Below are 13564 nucleotides of genomic sequence, written 5' to 3'. Positions count from 1 at the left end.
TTGATAGAGCATTCGATAAAAATGTATACATATATATATATATATATATATATATATATGTATAAATATGTGTGTATATATATATATATATATATATATATATATATATATAATGTGTATGAGTGTATGTATATATATATTTATGTGTGTGTGTGTGTGTGTGTGTGTGTGTGTGTGTGTGTGTGTGTGTGTGTGTGTGTGTGTGTGTGTGTGTCAGTACTACATACTGTATATTGATGCAATAAAATTCGGTCATTTCATATTTCGGTTAGTAATTACAGCGGTGTGTTACCGTTCCTTTGATACTGTATAAAATGATACTACTGTATCCCAGCCTTTGAGCTACGTCAAATAAGAAAATAAAAGATCATAAATAACTAATACAAAACAGCCCAACTAGTAAAATGAATAAAAAACAATCCGACATAACGAGATATTTATTTCCATCTGTAACCCTGATCACACAAGCAAGAATTTGGTGTATTAAACAAGATAACACCCCGAGAACAGAGTCCACGCTTCACCCCTGCGATTGTCCCTGTGTCTGCAGCCTAATACACTATTACTATGTCCTATCGGCAGGTGTTTAATATACAGTCATGCAATGTTGTATCATGCTGGGACTTGTAGTTCCACAACATCTGGGGTGACAGTTGCATAACCAGTGGCACTCATGGACAGGGGGAGGGTGGGGGTAACAAGGTCAATTCGAGTTCAATAAAAAGGGTTGTGTCCCTGTTGCTGCGACACCACCCCCCAGGGAGAGGGACAAAAAGGATATTGGTAAATGACCTGGTAGGGTGACCCAGTGGGCGTGGCTTATGATGAGAGGCTAATTAGCTCATTAGAGAACTGTCAGGTTGCCATTTAGTAGAGGGGTGATGAGGTAATGGTTTGAGGACCAATCAGGCGCTGGGACTAATATCCAGGACTGTGGGACAGAGGAGGCTGGGAAAGAGCAGCAGGCTGATAGGGCAGAGGGTGCCAGGAACAGGCTCTGGAGAAACTTTCAGCACTCTGGAACTTGTAGGAACTGCACGCAGCAGGCACCCTCACCCACAGCCCACGGGCAGCTAATTACTACAGCTCAGCAAGGAACCCCGGAGCTCACCCCCTACTACCGGGGCTACTCACCTCCTTCCATCCCGGGCCAGTCGTGCGGCTGGAAGCGTCTCAGCAGCGATGCAGAAAGCGATGGAGAACTCGCAGAAGTTCCGAATAGATGCCCTCCTGGCGGAAGAGCGCCCCCGCCTGTTCCATCACTTACCCCCGCAATCCGCAGCAGTGTCACAGCTGTACGCCAAGGCGAGCTTCCTGCCCATGCATGGCCTGTACCCGGCGCCTTTCTACCACCTGCCCGCCCTGGGCACTGCGCACCCCAATCACTTCCCGTACAGCGGCTTCTCGGGGCTCCCTGTCCCAGGACCGGAGCACATTAAGGCAGCATCATTGCCCCTGGAACACTGGCTGAGGGCGGGGATGCTCCTGCACCGGGGGGCAGACATGCACCGTAAGTACCATGGGGTGGCACACGGGCATGGGGGGTATCTGTGCTGCTGTGCATGTAATCATATTAATATGTCATATTACTGTACAGCTCTAGTGACTAATACATGTTGCAGGTAGGTGTCCTATTTCCATTTATTCTCTGCCATTAAACAGGTGTCTCTAGGTTGCCCCATGGGTGTGGTGCTGGCAGTGAAGTTGCTAAAACAGGACCCAACTTCTAAGCATTGTCCAGGTGCTCTCATTGCCGTCCCCTCCTCCCCAATATGACTGATCAAGCCTTGCACATAAATTGATGGCTGGCTACTGGTACCATTTATATATGTAGCAGATCAGTAGTCCTCTTCTGTGACTTGACATCTGTTGTGGAAATTACTATACAATATGCTCCATAAACACAGTACAAACAGGTAGGTTCCCATAGTCTAGCTATTGTGTAACAGGTAGGTGTTTTTAGTTTGTGCTGCTTTCCACTGTGTGGCAGGTTGGTATACTGTACCTGTCCATGTGATTGATCACTGTGTAATATGTAGCTATCCAATCCATTCTAGTAATCACTATGTATATAGTTATATATAATCTGGTCTTTAATATATAACAGGTATTCCCAATAAATCCCTAGTCTCTGCACCTGTGTAACAGGGAGGTATCTCTGTGTAACATTTAGCACCCTCTGTCCTTTAGCACTGTATGAAGGCAAGGGTAGGTGTCTCTGAGAATTTATTCACTGTTTAGAAGGTAGGCGTTCCTGTGCAGCTGGTCACTGTGTAACAGGTAGATACAGTGTCGCTGAGCGCCTTATCAATTTGTGACAAGTAGAACTCTCTGCACTTGATACATGTGTATCGTGTAGTTATCTCTTTTTTACACCTGATTATTGTGTAAAAAGGCTCCGGTATGTTTTCACTGCATTCGCAATGTCGACAGTCATTATATAGGCACCATTATGTAGGCACATTCACCATGTCGACAGATAAAATGTCACCAGTTCAAAATGTGGACAGTAAAAATGTCGACCGTTACATTACATTAACATTAATCCTAACCCACACCTCTAACATTTCCATTGGCTACATTTTATCTGTGTTGACATTTTACAGGCGTCTACATTTTAGCCATGTTGACTTTCAGCATTATGACTGTTGATAACGTAACTATATCCTTCGGAAATAGTAGGTGTCACTATATACCTTACTAGCATGTCAAAGCTTGGTGTTTCTGTGCAGCAGATGAATGTGTAAAGCTTGTACAATTATACTTTCAATGTGATTGTACAATTACACTTACCACCAGAATACCAGATGAAAGTTCAGATTCCCACGTACACACCTTTAAAATCTACTTTCGATCCATAAAACTCATCTGTCTGGAGGACTATTGGATAGAACATCCGAAAGTGCGTACACACTACACTTTTTGTCCAATATTGTACCATGCAATCTGATTAAAATTAAACGACACAATTTACCTGATCTTCAGATGTAACCGGTTTTCTTTGTTTAAAACATGGTCAAAGGTGCGTACACATTTTTAAGATAACTCATAAACTGATCAAGAATAGAAAGAACAGCCAGACAGTTTTATAATTGTGTGACAATGTGTAACAGGTAATACTGTCTGTACACCTAACCACTATATAATAGGTAGGTGCTTCTGTGCACCTGATCAGTGTGTAACAGGTAGCACTGTCTGTACACCTAACCACTGTATAAAAGGTAGGTGCTTCTGTGCACCTGTTCAGTGTGTAACAGGTAGCACTGTCTGTACACCTAACCACTATATAATAGGTAGGTGTTTCTGTGCACCTGATCAGTGTGTAACAGGTAACACTGTCTGTACACCTAACCACTGTATAAAAGGTAGGTGTTTCTGTGCACCTGTTCAGTGTGTAACAGGTAACACTGTTCAGTGTGTAACAGGTAATACTGTCTGTACACCTAACCACTATATAAAAAGTGGGTGTTTCTGTGCAGCTGATCAGTGTGGTAACAGGTAGCACTGTCTGTACACCTTACCACTATATAAAAGGTGGGTGTTTCTGTGCACCTGTTCAGTGTGTAACAGCCTAAGGTAACACTGTCTGTACACCTTACCACTATATAAAAGGTGGGTGTTTCTGTGCACTTGTTCAGTGTGTAACAGGTAGCACTGTCTGTACACCTTACCACTATATATAAAATGTGGGTGTTTCTGTGCACCTGATCAGTATGTAACAGGTAGCACTATCTGTACACCTAACCACTATATAAAAGGAAGGTGCTTCTGTGCACCTGATCAGTGTGTAACAGGTAGCACTGTATGTACACCTAACCACTATATAAAAGGTAGGTGCTTCTGTGCACCTGTTCAGTGTGTAACAGGTAGCACTGTCTGTACACCTAACCACTTTATGAAAGGTAGGTGCTTCTGTGCACCTGATCAGTGTGTAACAGGTAGCACTGTCTGTACACCACACCACTATATAAAAGGAAGTTGCTTCTGTGCACCTGTTCAGTGTGTAACAGGTAACACTGGGGTAGATTTATTAAGCTTGGTGAAGTGATAAAGTGTCTGGTTTTTATCACCATCCAATCAGCTCCTACCTGTCATGTTTCAAACCAAGCCTGTAACTTCACAGGTAGGAGCTGATTGGCCGGTGATGAAAACCAGACAGTTTATCACTTCACCGAGCTTAATACATCTACTCCTCTGTCTGTACACCTTACCACTATATAAAATGTGGGTGTTTCTGTGCACCTGATCAGTAACAGGTAGCACTGTCTATGCACCTAACCACTATATAAAAGGTAGGTGCTTCTATGCACCTGTTCAGTGTGTAACAGGTAACACTGTATGTACACCATACCACTATATAAAAGGTGGGTGTTTCTGTGCACCTGATCAGTGTGTAACAGGTAGGTAGCACTGTCTGTACCCTTAACCACTATATAAAAGGTAGGTGTTTGTGTGCACTTGACCAGTGTCTAATAAGTAGCATTGTCTACCCTTAACCACTATATAAAAGGTAGGTGTTTGTGTGCACTTGATCAGTGTCTAATAAGTATCATTGTCTACCCTTAACCACTATATAAAAGGTAGGTGTTTGTGTCCACCTGATCAGTGTGTAACAAGTAGGTGGTCTGATGTCTTATGAGGATACTGTGATATTTTGTCCTGATCATTTATCTTTACTTCTGTGAGTACACAGTGTTAATAGCTCCTCGGGGATTAGACAATGAGCAGTCCTTTTTTCTCAGGGATAATCAATTTCAATAAATGTCAACAGTTCAATTTGTGTCCCTGATGAGGTCAGGCAGGGCAGGGAAGGTTACAAGGCATTGTATATAGTCCTAGGCCTGTAGCCAGAGCAGTCACTAGTTCTAGGGTAATAGTTGTTTCATTTCCTTATACTCAGCAGGCACTCTAACCTTCTAATAATTGATTGACATCCACTACTCCTTATCATATAAGTTTTTAAATGACCTTTAAATCACATTTACATTATAGCTAACTATGCATGTGACGTTACACATTTGTCCAAGTATTTTCAGTTCATCACTCGCTGTGAACTTTTATCCCTTGAACATGGCAATGATATTGTACAACTGGGGTTCTCAAGCTTTAATAACACCAAGTACTCCACTCCAGTACATAGACACTCAGACAATTGTCTAGAAAACAGAATCTCTATCTAAAGCTGGGTACACACTAGCAGATATATCTACAGACAGATAGGGCAGCGTGTTCTCCATGTTTCCGACAACATTGAAGCCTTTCAGATACGACAACATTAATAATTTTTAGATTTCAGGGGGGGGGGGGAGGGGGTCGTGGGCATCTCGACAGGGAGCCTATCAACAGCGGCCTCTGTATCAGCGCTGATACTGTGGCCGTGGCCGCTGCTGCAGAGTGCTGACAGCCACTGAAGGGAGCCAGGGGAGAGAGCTGACAGCTCTGCACGGAGCCAGGGGAGATGGGTATGGGTAAAAACCGGACCAGGACTAAACCACCGGACCGGACATCAAACTCTGGGGGGTGTCCTGTCCGGGGGTGACCTGTCCGGGGGGCTGACTGTGACACCTGTAACCAGGTGAGGAGGAGGGGTACAATAATGTCTTCCTGTATGGTCCGGGCATGTAGCAAAAACCGGACGGTCCAGACCACACAGGGAGGCTGTAATCTCCCCTCCCCCATGTCCCTGGTGATAGCTATCACAGGGCCCCCACTGGACAGGAAACCCCCCCGGACCGGACCCTACAAGCTCCTGACTGCAGATTTTGATGTCCTGTCCGGCGGTCCGGAGTCTAGTCCGGTTTTTACATAGTCCCGGGGGAGATCTGTCAGCCACTGCAGGGCTCCCTTTGCTGACTGACTGCAGCAGCGGCCACACACACTGCCTGCAGGACCGCCTCTCTCTGGGTGACTGATAACTGACATTGAAATGGCGAATGCAAATTCGTCCTACTAATGTTGAAAACTAACAATATTTCTGCCTGTCGCAAATAATCGACCAACATTGAATACCCCCATAGACACTGTGTTGAAATTAACTCTTGGGATTAGGGGTAAAAAGTTGTAAAAAGAACTGTGTTGAGCATGTAGATATAGAGGAATGTCCATCCTGCATAGAGGGAATGATAATATTAATGATAGCAATTCCGCTGTGATTTGAAGGAATACAATTGGCATGAAAAATAACTTCTGTCGCGGCATATTTATGCTTTATTTTGATAAATGGAAGTATGCAAATAGGAACAGTAGTTACTGTGGCTAATGGATTTGCATGGCTACCCAGTTAGCCCTGATAGCCAGCACTTACAGCCATGATAACACATGGGTTTGGTAACTTATTTTGAACCCATCTGTTATTAGCCGAACACAGAACATTCTTATTGTGAAAAAAGGGCTTTCATTGTAAGCTTGCAGCAGGGCCCTCCTACCTCCAAGTCTGTCTGTTGTTACCCAGTTTGTCTTATCACTGTCTACTATTGTAAAGCGCAACGGAATCTGCTGCGCTATATAAGAAACTGTAAATAAATAAATAGTCCAATAATGACCACAAGTTACAAGTAAAATGATCATGGCTAATAGGATACCCCCTCTAAAGCATTATTATTATTATTAGTAGATGTAAACCTATTAAGGGATTACATTATTATGATTATTTTTCTTTATACCCCTTTCACACCAGAAAATGCAGGGACCCACCCGGGAATATGGCCCAGGAATCCTGCCGAGATATTCCCGGGTTGGCCCCTTTCACACCAGAAAAGTCCCTGCAATTTCTGGTGTGTGAAGGGGGCGGGAAGGAGGCTGGCAGGAGGTGGGGAGGAGGCGGGCAGTTGGCGGGATGGCGGCAGAGGTGGGCAGGAGGTGGTGAGAATATTCACCCCGGTTGCTGGTCCTCCATGCAGGCCAGGGATCCACACGGGCGGCGGGCGCAAATGACGGGACAGCCGGCGGATGAAGATGACGCAGCTCTCCGATGCCCTCACTGCCGCCGGAGAGCTGCGTCATCTTCATCCGCCGCCTGTACCGTCATTTGCACCCACCGCCTGTGTGTATCCCCGGCCGGACAGCACACTGAGGACCGGCAACCCGGGTAAGTATCCCCTACCCCATTCACAAACCCAGGAACAACCCTGCCCCATAGCAGGGTTGAAATCCCGGCATTTTTTGCCAGGATTTTGGCCCAGGAACCTTTCACACTTGCACTAGGCCCGGGGATTTTGGCCTGGGAAATTATGCTGGTGTGAATGGGGTATTAGTGTACTTACACAAAAAAAGTGCAAATACAAAAGAATATAAAGAGAATAAACATCTAACCTTTGCAATCCAAACAAAACAGAATATAGCAGGAAACAAACTAAATATGTTCCACAATGAATATACATTTATGAATATACAGCCACCATAACCACAAATTACCTCTGCCTGAATCTATACCCTTAATTATGGGCTCAGCAGGCAGGATCTGTTAAGGTTTCGGGGCGTCCACGCTGACCCTAACTCCGTTGTCTCGGACTAGCAGTTGACGGACACCTGTGGTGCTAGGCTTCGCCTATAATAGCCGCGTCCGAAAGAGCCAGTTAGGCCGGCTCTAACCCCGATGCCACCAGGTCTTGTGTGTGACAACGTGTCTGCTAAGGCTAGCCGACAACAAGGGGAACCTCTAACTAGTGCGGAGCTAAGCGAGGAGCCCTGAACCTCCTAAGGAGGGGTGACTCTTCCGAGATGGCAAAAAGGATGTATACAGTCAATGGCAACAATGCTCTGAGGTGGTATATAACAATCAATGGCAACAATGCTCTGAGGTGGTATATATAACAATCAATGGCAACAATGCTCTGAGGTGGTATATACAATCAATGGCAACAATGCTCTGAGGTGGTATATAACAATCAATGGCAATTCCTGCAACCTTCAAATACACACGGCTGAGATGGCAAACAGCTTAACGTAGTAAGAGAGGAAGATATGGGAAACGTTCCCACTTATCTGGTAGGTGCACAGGAATGCTGCTGAGCGCAAGGACAAGGCAGGGTCTGGGCTGGAAAGCTGGAAGGCTAGAGGAAAATCCCACAGGACAGGTAACCAACAGCTGACAGACAGGACTGGCCTCCGGAACCGGGAACACTCTGGACAGGACGTCAGAACTATATCCGGCGTCTGACCAGAGGCTTGAGGGGTTTAAATACATTGACCAGCCAATGCCTGCCCTGCAGCTGCGAGTGGAGACAGCTGAGAGCTAAACCCCTTCCTCCCTGCGGCTGCCTGGCGTCCCCCGTCGCCTAGGCAACCGCTGCTGCTGGGGAGGAAGTGGCGATGCGCTGCTCCCCGCCTCCCTAGCCCTGCCTGTCAGAGTGGTCCTACAGCGGCGTCCTGGTTGCCGGGCAACGGCCGGGACGCGCTGCTGGGAGACCATCGGGCGGCGGCGGAAGCTGCTAGTGCGGCTAGCAATACTGTCCCCGCCCGCCGTCGTGGTCACGCAGCGGCGTCCCGGTTGCCGGGCAACAGCCGGGACACGCTGCCGGGAGCCCGTCGGGCAGAAGCCGCCAGCGCGGCTCGTAACAGTACCCCCCCCTTGAGGAGGGGTCACCGAACCCTTGGCCCCAGGCTTCTCAGGGAACTGCTTGAAAAACAGGGCCTTTAATTTAGGAGCATGCAGGAATTTCTCCGATACCCATGACCTTTCTTCTATCCCGAAATTTTTCCAATGTACAAGGAATTTAAGGTGTCCCCGAACCCTCTTGGAATCTAAAATCTTTTCCACCACAAACTCTTCATTTCCTTGGACCAGAACGGGTCTGGTTTTACGGATCTGAGAGGTTCCAAAACGGGTAGAGGAAACCACCGGCTTAAGGAGAGAACAGTGAAACACGTTGTTAATCTTTAAGGACCTGGGTAACAACAATTGGAAGGCTACAGGATTGACTTTCTTGAGAATTAGAAACGGCCCAATAAACTTTGGACCCAACTTCGCTGTGGCCTGGTGGAGTTTAATATTGCGAGTGGATACCCACACCCTTTGTCCTACCCTGAACCGGCAAGGTCTTCTATGTCTGTCGACAGAACGTTTAGAAGCAAGGGATGCCCGTTCAAGGGCTTCATGAATCTTCTTCCAAGACTTCCTTAAATGAGCTACCAGAGACGAGGAGGAAGTGTCTTGTGACTGAATATCAAAAGCATTGGCTTTAGGATGTATGCCAGTATTACAATAAAAAGGAGATCTCCCAGAGGCCGTGTGACACGAATTATTGTAAGAGAACTCCGCTACTGGAAGTAACTCAGCCCAGTCATTTTGGCATTTAGAGACAAAGCACCTTAAGTACTGTTCCAGACTTTGATTGGTTCTTTCGGTCTGTCCATTAGATTGAGGATGATACCCCGAAGAGAGACTCACATGGATGTCCAGACTTTTACAGAAGGATCTCCAGAATCTGGCCACAAACTGAGATCCCCTATCAGACACGATATCCACAGGAAGTCCGTGTAATTTAAAAATATGTTGAATGAACAGACGAGCCAAGTCTTGGGCGCTGGGAATTTTCCGTAAAGGAACAAAGTGGGCCATCTTGCTGAAGCGGTCTACGGTTACCCAGATGGTGTTGTAGGAACCGGATAAGGGCAGCTCCACAATGAAATCCATGCAGATGTGAGACCATGGTTTGTGAGGGATGGACAGTGGATATAAATGGCCAATAGGTGATCTTCTGGAGGATTTATTTCGGGCACAGACCTCGCAAGACATGACAAACTGATAAGTGTCCGACCGAATAGTGGGCCACCACACCGCTCGGGACAGTGACTCCACTGTCTTCTTTACTCCGGGATGGCCAGAAACTTTAGTGGAGTGGAATTCTTTAAGAACCAACATCCGGAGGGTAAGGTCCTGGAGTCTCTGAGTCAAGCTATGTACCTGACCGGCCAGGATCTGAGCCGCGGACTGTTGCGTGGGATCCATCTACTAAATGAAATGAGTCAAATATTAAATATTTGTCGGCCGGATATAATGTTAAGGTTTCGGGGCGTCCACGCTGACCCTAACTCCGTTGTCTCGGACTAGCAGTTGACGGACACGTGCGGTGCTAGGCTTCGCCTATAATAGCCGCGTCCGAAAGAGCCAGTTAGGCCGGCTCTAACCCCGATGCCACCAGGTCTTGTGTGTGACAACGTGTCTGCTAAGGCTAGCCGACAACAAGGGGAACCTCTAACTAGTGCGGAGCTAAGCGAGGAGCCCTGAACCTCCTAAGGAGGGGTGACTCTTCCGAGATGGCAATAAGGATGTATACAGTCAATGGCAACAATGCTCTGAGGTGGTATATAACAATCAATGGCAACAATGCTCTGAGGTGGTATATATAACAATCAATGGCAACAATGCTCTGAGGTGGTATATACAATCAATGGCAACAATGCTCTGAGGTGGTATATAACAATCAATGGCAATTCCTGCAACCTTCAAATACACACGGCTGAGATGGCAAACAGCTTAACGTAGTAAGAGAGGAAGATATGGGAAACGTTCCCACTTATCTGGTAGGTGCACAGGAATGCTGCTGAGCGCAAGGACAAGGCAGGGTCTGGGCTGGAAAGCTGGAAGGCTAGAGGAAAATCCCACAGGACAGGTAACCAACAGCTGACAGACAGGACTGGCCTCTGGAACCGGGAACACTCTGGACAGGACGTCAGAACTATATCCGGCGTCTGACCAGAGGCTTGAGGGGTTTAAATACATTGACCAGCCAATGCCTGCCCTGCAGCTGCGAGTGGAGACAGCTGAGAGCTAAACCCCTTCCTCCCTGCGGCTGCCTGGCGTCCCCCGTCGCCTAGGCAACCGCTGCTGCTGGGGAGGAAGTGGCGATGCGCTGCTCCCCGCCTCCCTAGCCCTGCCTGTCAGTGTGGTCCTACAGCGGCGTCCTGGTTGCCGGGCAACGGCCGGGACGCGCTGCTGGGAGACCATCGGGCGGCGGCGGAAGCTGCTAGTGCGGCTAGCAATACTGTCCCCGCCCGCCGTCGTGGTCACGCTGCGGCGTCCCGGTTGCCGGGCAACAGCCGGGACACGCTGCCGGGAGCCCGTCGGGCAGAAGCCGCCAGCGCGGCTCGTAACAGGATCAGAGTCTATTTAAGCTATGGGGTGAAGATAATGTCATCAGTAAAGTAAGGAGGGACCTGCTTGTGAGAGTTTACAATCTATAGGGACAGACAGTCACAGGTGGCACAGGGCCTATTTACCAATCTGGGTGTGATTCTTGCAGTCAGATGTATAACTGAGATCTGCTTAGTGTGCTGCGTTCAGCTAACCACGAGTACATGGCGACCGTTGCCGAGAAGGGTTCTGGGTAAACCCTCTCGCTAATTATGCAATCTGTAGCCCATAGGCCAAAGATGGTGGTAGCTGTGAAGGCCAGTCTCTTGATTGCAAAGCTTGGTAAATCTGACAGCATTGCATCTCTCATAGAAACCTATGGGTTCCAGCTGCAGGTGGGATGGAGCTATTGGGGATATCTGCTGTGGTCCCTCAGTCAGAAATTTGAGGGATGCTATATATTTGTGGTATTGCATATGATACATTGTATGCAAAAGGACCGCTTGTTTTGCATGCGAGTTACCACATGCGATACCTCGCACTAATGGATGGGGCCCTAAGGGGTAAATTTACTAAGATGTGAGATTTGGGTTTCCCTGCGCACTGAATAACCCCACTGACCGCCGATGCTTTCTAAGAGGTACCTGAATAGCAATTAATAGACAATTGAAATTTCTACAAAGGATTACAAATAGTGGGACACAGATTGGATACAAACTATCGAGACATTTATTGAATGAGAAATGTCCTGGCTATAATTATAAAAGCATTAGGTATTTTTGCCTTATCAAGGTGATTGAAAATTAGCCTTTCCACTGTTCGCTAATAAATAGGTTCCATGGTCATGGCTTGAGTGGTTTCACCAGCCACACTACATCAAGTTCATGACTAGCATAAACAACAGTTAAGTCTGCACTGTAGCAATTCATTGATCTATGTGACTTTGCTTATCCATTTACATTTTGCAGGAGACAGAAAATATATATGTGTGTTTGTGTTTCAGGTTTTAGCCTGGCAGTCAGAAAAAGTGGCATTGCATAAAAGTGTAATGTATTTCCAATTCAGTATTTCTCTGGCAGTTTGTTTTTGTGAGCCATATTCTCACATATAAAAACATGAGAAAACATCTTTGGATGAACCCTAACACTATGTTATCTAGGGGCAAGAGCCTTTAACATTTATCAATTGTGATAAGAGTAACATTAGTAAACAGTAACATCGCCCACATCATGCTCCACAAACGATTTACTCACCTGATAAGATAATGGAAAACCTTCATCAGAGGTCAGAGCACTGGATGTGGTGTTGACTCACCACCTTACCACTCGAAATGCTTATTATTTTTAATAAACATAGTTTAAAACATGTCCAGTCCCTCTACTTGTCTAAAGGGGTGTACACACGGGCTGGAGGCAGGGAGATTTTAGCGATGCTGTGAGGCTGCGCATTACTATCACCCACTGTGTACACATGGAGCGATTCTGGGAAACCTTCTAAGGCAGGCATGTCCAAAGTCCGTCCCGGGGGTCAATTGCGGCCCATGCTGTCATTTTAAGTGGCCCACAGCCTCCAGCCAGAAGCTGGTGGAGCATCAGATGCGGGACACACAGCACTAAAGGTGGGGCCCCAGCGAGCATGCCTTTACCTTGCTTGTTTGTCGTCTTTCAGGTGAGTATGCATCCAACCCCTGCAGCTGCAATTGTAAATCACCCTCCTCCGCAATCACAGTGACAGCAATGTGTGGGGAGGGGGTGCAGCAAGGGGGAAGCTTGCTCCCGTCACATGCAGAGTGGAGGAGGGCGGCAGCGGGAGCCCAAGCATCTCCTGTCCTTGCAGTTCCTGCTTTGCCTCTTCATCCTCTGGCTCACACAAGGGGCTGGGAAACAAACAGAGAAGGGAGGGGGCAGGCAGGGTGACATACAGTGAATAGGTGCAGAGTGGGGAACATACAATGTGGGGTATTCAATGCCACAGCGAGCGGCCGGCGAGGGGGTTAAACAGCGAGGATTGCTGAAAACCAGCGATCCTCCCTGTTTAACCCCCGCGCCGGCCGCTCGCTCTATTCAACGTACTGGGGAAATCCTCGCCGTCACAGGAGAATTCCCCAAAACAGCGAGACCCGCGGCTACTGCAGAAAACTCGCTGTTTTTACCCGCGGGTCTCGCTGATTCTGGAGCCGCATAAGCCAATTCCTCCTCGCTCAAAAAACGGAGCGAGGGGGAATTGGCGGATGTGGAGGCTGTGTTGAATGCTGTCAGGGTGAGTGGTGACAGCGAGCAGGAAGCCCTGCTCGCTGTCACCACTCGCAAACAGCATTGAATACCTGCCAATGAATGGTGGACATACAGTGAAGGAGGAGCAGGCTGGGGGACATACAGAGAAATATGGTCAGGCAGGGGAATATACAGTGAAGGGGGCAGAGTTGGGGACATACAGTAAAGGGGGCAGAGTGGGGGACATACAGTGAATGAGGGCAGGCTGTAGGAAATA

At 47.4% G+C, this 13564-nt stretch overlaps 1 protein-coding gene across 1 annotated transcript in view; it reads left to right on the top strand.

The window, feature by feature from the left end:
- Positions 1 to 1252: 1252 nt before the first annotated feature.
- The window catches only part of LOC146019547 (motor neuron and pancreas homeobox protein 1-like), a 39070-nt gene continuing 26758 nt past the window's right edge, over positions 1253 to 13564 (top strand). The window contains exon 1 of the mRNA XM_083152054.1: positions 1253 to 1510. Coding sequence (XP_083008180.1) covers positions 1321 to 1510 — 190 coding nt within the window. The 5' untranslated portion in view covers positions 1253 to 1320. The remainder of the gene's footprint in view (positions 1511 to 13564) is intronic.

Source organism: Crinia signifera, chromosome 7, assembly GCF_055691185.1.
Source record: "Crinia signifera chromosome 7, ASM5569118v1, whole genome shotgun sequence".
Lineage (NCBI taxonomy): Eukaryota > Metazoa > Chordata > Amphibia > Anura > Myobatrachidae > Crinia > Crinia signifera.
Note: the sequence above shows the minus strand (reverse complement) of the source record. Positions and strands in the feature narration are given on the sequence as shown.